At 40.4% G+C, this 4,972-nt stretch overlaps 1 protein-coding gene across 1 annotated transcript in view; it reads left to right on the top strand.

The window, feature by feature from the left end:
- Positions 1-246: 246 nt before the first annotated feature.
- The window catches only part of LOC138948712 (dopamine beta-hydroxylase-like), a 22,720-nt gene continuing 17,994 nt past the window's right edge, over positions 247-4,972 (top strand). The window contains exons 1-3 of the mRNA XM_070320317.1: positions 247-865; positions 2,621-2,841; positions 4,023-4,169. Of these exons, the coding sequence (XP_070176418.1) occupies positions 766-865; positions 2,621-2,841; positions 4,023-4,169 (468 nt within the window). The 5' untranslated portion in view covers positions 247-765. The remainder of the gene's footprint in view (positions 866-2,620; positions 2,842-4,022; positions 4,170-4,972) is intronic.

Genomic DNA, 4,972 nt, shown 5'->3' with positions numbered 1-4,972 from the left:
TGTCTGTCTGTCTGTCTGTCTGTGTATGTGTGTGTGTGTGTGTGTGTGTGTGTAATGCGCGAGTGCGGGCGGGTGTGCATTTGCGGACGTATGTGTGTGTGTGCGCGTCCGAGTCCCACCCACGCCCAGCGCAATGCATCACTGCGCGTGGCCGCCAAAATTGTCCAATACTTGCCTTCATTGACCCAACATATCGTCGGTCTTTTTGGACAACAGCTTCGCACAGAAGAAAGGTGTCTTTCTTTCTTCCTATTCTTAAAAGAAACTAGCTGGAAAAAGAACCGTCCGGCATTTAATCAGATGTTAAATGAAGTTTCAACACTGCTAAGAATATTATGTTGGTTTAGACATCTTGACTGCCAGCTTTGAATTTCTGCTGTACAGTACAACGCCATTTACTGGCACCAAAAAAAATACTCATCAAAGAAAGCTGAAACGCCAGATTAGAGAGAAGACAATCTCGGAATTGTACAACAATAAAAATAATTGTACTGCTCTTTTCGGCTGTACAGAACAAAACCAGGCTTTTTCAAATTTACTGGTAAGAAAAAATACTCAGCAAAGAAAGCTGAAACGCCGGATTAGAGAGAACACAATCTCGCAATTGTACTGCAATAAAACAAATTTTACTGCTCTTTTCGGCTGTACAGAACAAAACCAGGCTTTTTCAAATTTACTGGTATGAACAAATACTCAGCAAAGAAAGCTGAAACTCCGGTTTAGAGAGACAAAATCTCTGAAATCAACTCAAGGGCGGTGTGTAAAATGGCAAAAAGACCGGTGAGTGTCATCGTTATTGCTTTGCTACTGCATGAAATCGGGATATCTGCACATCTGTCCAAACGAAAGCGAGGAGAGAGAGAAGGTAAGTAAAAAATACTCAGTGCTTACTCATTTTTTTATCTAAATTTTTTTTCGAAAAAAACACCATAAGCCGTAGGTTTGTTGTTGGTTTCATATTCATAAATAGACGGGCGCAATAGCCAAGTGGATAAGACATTGGCCTTCTAATCGGAAGGTCGTGAGTTCAAATCCCGGCCGCGGCCGCCTGGTGGGTTAAGGGTGGAGATTTGTTCCATCTCCCAGGTAAACTTATGTGCAGACCTGCTAGTGCCTTATCCCCCTTCGTGTGTACATGCCAGCACAAGACCAAGTGCGTACGGAAAAGATCCTGTAACCCATGTCAGAGTTCGGTGGGTTATAGAAACACGGAAATACCCAGCATGATTCCCCCGAAATCGGCGTATACTGCCTGAATGGCGGGGTAAAAACGGTCATACACGTAAAATTCTACTCGTGCGAAAACATGAGTGAACGTGGGAGTTTCAGGTTATGAACGGAAAAAAAACAAAAACAATATTCATAAAATGTATGAACATTTCATGAATATATAATATGAATGGAAATAAAACATTGTTTAAGCCAAATACTCAGTCCTATCTTCGTGACTGTCAAAACAAATGATTGAATGAATATGACTGTTGTTGTTTTTAGTTGTTGTTTTTTTCTTCACAATCAAATATCATTTTAAAATATTAAATGTCATATATGATAATATATACGCACACAAAAATACTCCTTTTTTTTACGTTACAATTGATAGTTTTAATGTAACACTTTTTTTTAAGGCAAACACAATACAATTTCATCAATAAAGTAACTTAATGTCGAACTTTGCCGAGGCAAATTGTTAACTATATCATATTATCAGGCCCGACGGCATATCTAATTCTTACGTCATTATGTTAGGAACTTTAAATGATGGAATGTCCAAGATGGCATTTTACAAAATTCGTCAACTCAGCGAAATAGATGTGTTTGTGGGAAAATCAAGGAATTTTGAAATTGAACATGCTGTGCTGAAAACGTGTAGAAAACATGGTGCATCACAATTATTCAGCTTCATGAATGATGTAGCACAGTAAATATGTGCTGTGACTTGTGAATTGAAATAGCATGGTTTGTATGCAATTGTAAAGAGGGAACAGAGTGGATACTGTATCTATACTCAAGTGTGTTCAATATTGCTAATGTGATTGTTGATATTGTGATGAGCCAGCTATGTATTTAATTGGAAGCGCATTAAGCCGAGCACACACCAATTGCACAACAGCAGTAGAACCAAAATAACCAGGACACAGCAACACACGATGATACAGTTTAACAAGAGCACACATGATTTTATTCACTCGTACGACACATAATTAATAGTTGGTATTCACATCCACATTGAATAATTAACAAGTCTTATTTACGATAATACATGTACATATATCTGTGCTGTGTTGAAGTGGATCCGTTTTGATAAAGGGAGACCTTGATCGATGTTCATGCCAGTTTGTATTTAATGTGTGGTTATACTATTTCATGCTGCAGACACATTTTCCAACTGCACATTAATACACATATTTAACATTAATTTGAAAGAAGTGTTGCACATTATGAAGCTTATGTCCAGTATAGGTCAAACATAAAACTTGTAAACATGTTGGGGAAAAAACCAGCTTCTCGAATATCGTCAATGTTTGTCGCACTCCACACCGCACATACACACGACCGGAGGAAACGGATCATAACATAGACTCACATACGTCAACTGAAAGCATTATTTATCGTGCAGAAAACAAAGAATATCGCTACAGGACTCCACTCGATCCAGACGGTGTCTTCTGGTTGTTCTGGGACGTGGATTACGCCACTTCCTCCGTCGACTTCCGCCTGCGCGCGCATTTCCCTAAATCGGAATCCTGGTTTGGAGTGGGTTTCTCCGATTACGGGGATATAGAAAGCGCAGATCTGGCAGTGTTTTGGACTGATCCGGATGGCTGGCATCACTTTCAGGTAAGTCTTTATAAAATATAAGAACAGAGAAAAACAAAGAAAAAGCACAACCTTTATTCCAGAAAGGATAAATACGATGTTGTGCCAACAACCCAAGAAGAGTGAGATGTTGTTTGTTAATACTGCTTAATATGATAGTTGAAGGCGCTTCAAATAATTATGTGTGTGAGTTGGATTTTCAGTGTGGTTGTGTTAGTGTGTATTTGTGTGTGTGGGTGCCTGTTGGTGGGTGTATCGGTGGGCTGGGGTGGGTTGGTTGGTGGGTGTGCATACGCATGTTGTTCTGTTGTGCGTGAGACACTCGAGAAGCAAAGCGGAAGACGAGAAATGTATGTACATCTATTGTGCCAACGTGTATAATAAATATCATATCAAAATCAATACTGTAGATTGTGTTTTTGTCTGTGTTTTTGTTGTGCTACTGTCATGTCTGAGATTCCGAATGTAGCTGGATAGGATCAGAATTCCGATCTCAGCCGGATAAAATGGGAATCTTTGGTCATAAAACACCGATTTTAATTTCACATGGATGAGATCGAAATTCCGATTATGTATAATATCCGGAAGGTCACAGAATGCAATCAGAATTCTAAATTCTGCCAAGCCTAAAAATCCAATCCGCGAAACATCTGGGTAAGATCGATATTCTGATTCTATTCAGCCGACCTCACTGCGCCTAAATAACTGTGCTATCTAATCAATCGTACCCTCACCCTCTCTCCTAAGGCCAAATGAGTTGGTTTAGGGTAACCCGACCGACCCTATATTTTCCCGCCGACCCTATAACTATTTTTTCATTTCTCAACAAAACAAACTACTGTTGGCACATTTTGCAAACCATACCGAGACTTTGGGAATTAACCTGACTAAATGTTTAAAAAAAATCAAAAAACGACCTACCGGTCACGTTTTGTTTTAAATAAAGACAGACGATCGATCAAACGAAAACCAAAATGCACATAATCAATACATTAATGCATAATCGGTATATAAATGTCAATTGGTTTTTTTTTACCAAATTATGACATTTGACACACATTTCGACAGTCGTTGTTCACTAGCGCGGGTTCGCAAAATGAAGACAGTCTACTACGTAAACCCTTGCAAAAATGTCGTATTTTTGTTTAGCGCATGAAAAAGGAGGCATCTTTAAGTGAGAAAAACATTACACATTGTTTCAGGATGGATGGACGGACAAAGACGGTTACTTTTACATCGACACGCAGCAGGATTACAAACTCGCCTCGTCCGCCATTAGTGACCACGTGACTACTTTAACCTTCTCAAGAAAGTTTGACACCTGTGATGACCATGACTACGTATTTGACGTGAATGAACTTCTTATTCTCTGTCCGTCTGTCTATCTGTCTGGCTGGCTGGCTGTCTGTCTGCGTGTCCGTGTGTCTGTGTGTCCGTGTGTCTGATTGTCTGTCTGTCTGTCTGTTTGTCTGTCTGTCTAGCTTTCTGTCTGTCTGTCTGCCTATCTGTCGGTCTATCTGGCTGGCTGTCAGTTTGTCTGTCCGTCTGTTCAGTCTGTCTGTCTGTCTGTCTGTCTGTCTGTTGGTGTACTGTCTAACTGTCTGTAGGTATCTCTGTCTTACTGTCTGTCGGTCAGTCTGTCTGTCGGTCTGTCTGTCGGTCTGTCTGTCTGTCGGTCTGTCTAGCTGTCTGCCCATCTGTCTTGCTGTCTTGCTGTCTGCCTATCTGTCTGTCTGTCTAGCTGTCTAGCTGTCTGCCCGTCTGTCTTGCTGTCTGTCTGCCTATCTGTCTGTCTGTCTGTATTTTTGTCTGTCTGTCTGTCTAGCTGTCTGCCGTCTGTCTTGCTGTCTTGCTGTCTGTCTGTCTGTCTGTCTGTCAATTGGCCTGCCTGCATGTGTGTCTTATTTATAACTTTTGACATCCCTTAGCATGTAATTGAATTCATTGCCCTATTTTGTTTAGATTGTTGTAAGTACTTATTCTTGTTGATCGATACCTATTCTAGTTATCTGTTTATGTCTTATTTTGTGAGCTAGAGAGAGAAAGAGAGAGAGAGAAAGAGAGAGAGAGAGAAAGAGAGAGAGAGAGAGAGAAAACGAGAATGAGAGAGAGAGAAAGAGAGAGAGAGAGAGAGAGAGAAAGAAAGAGAGAG

This window comes from Littorina saxatilis, linkage group LG15 (genome assembly GCF_037325665.1).
Source record: "Littorina saxatilis isolate snail1 linkage group LG15, US_GU_Lsax_2.0, whole genome shotgun sequence".
NCBI lineage: Eukaryota > Metazoa > Mollusca > Gastropoda > Littorinimorpha > Littorinidae > Littorina > Littorina saxatilis.
This window is presented reverse-complemented; position numbering and strand designations above follow the sequence as displayed.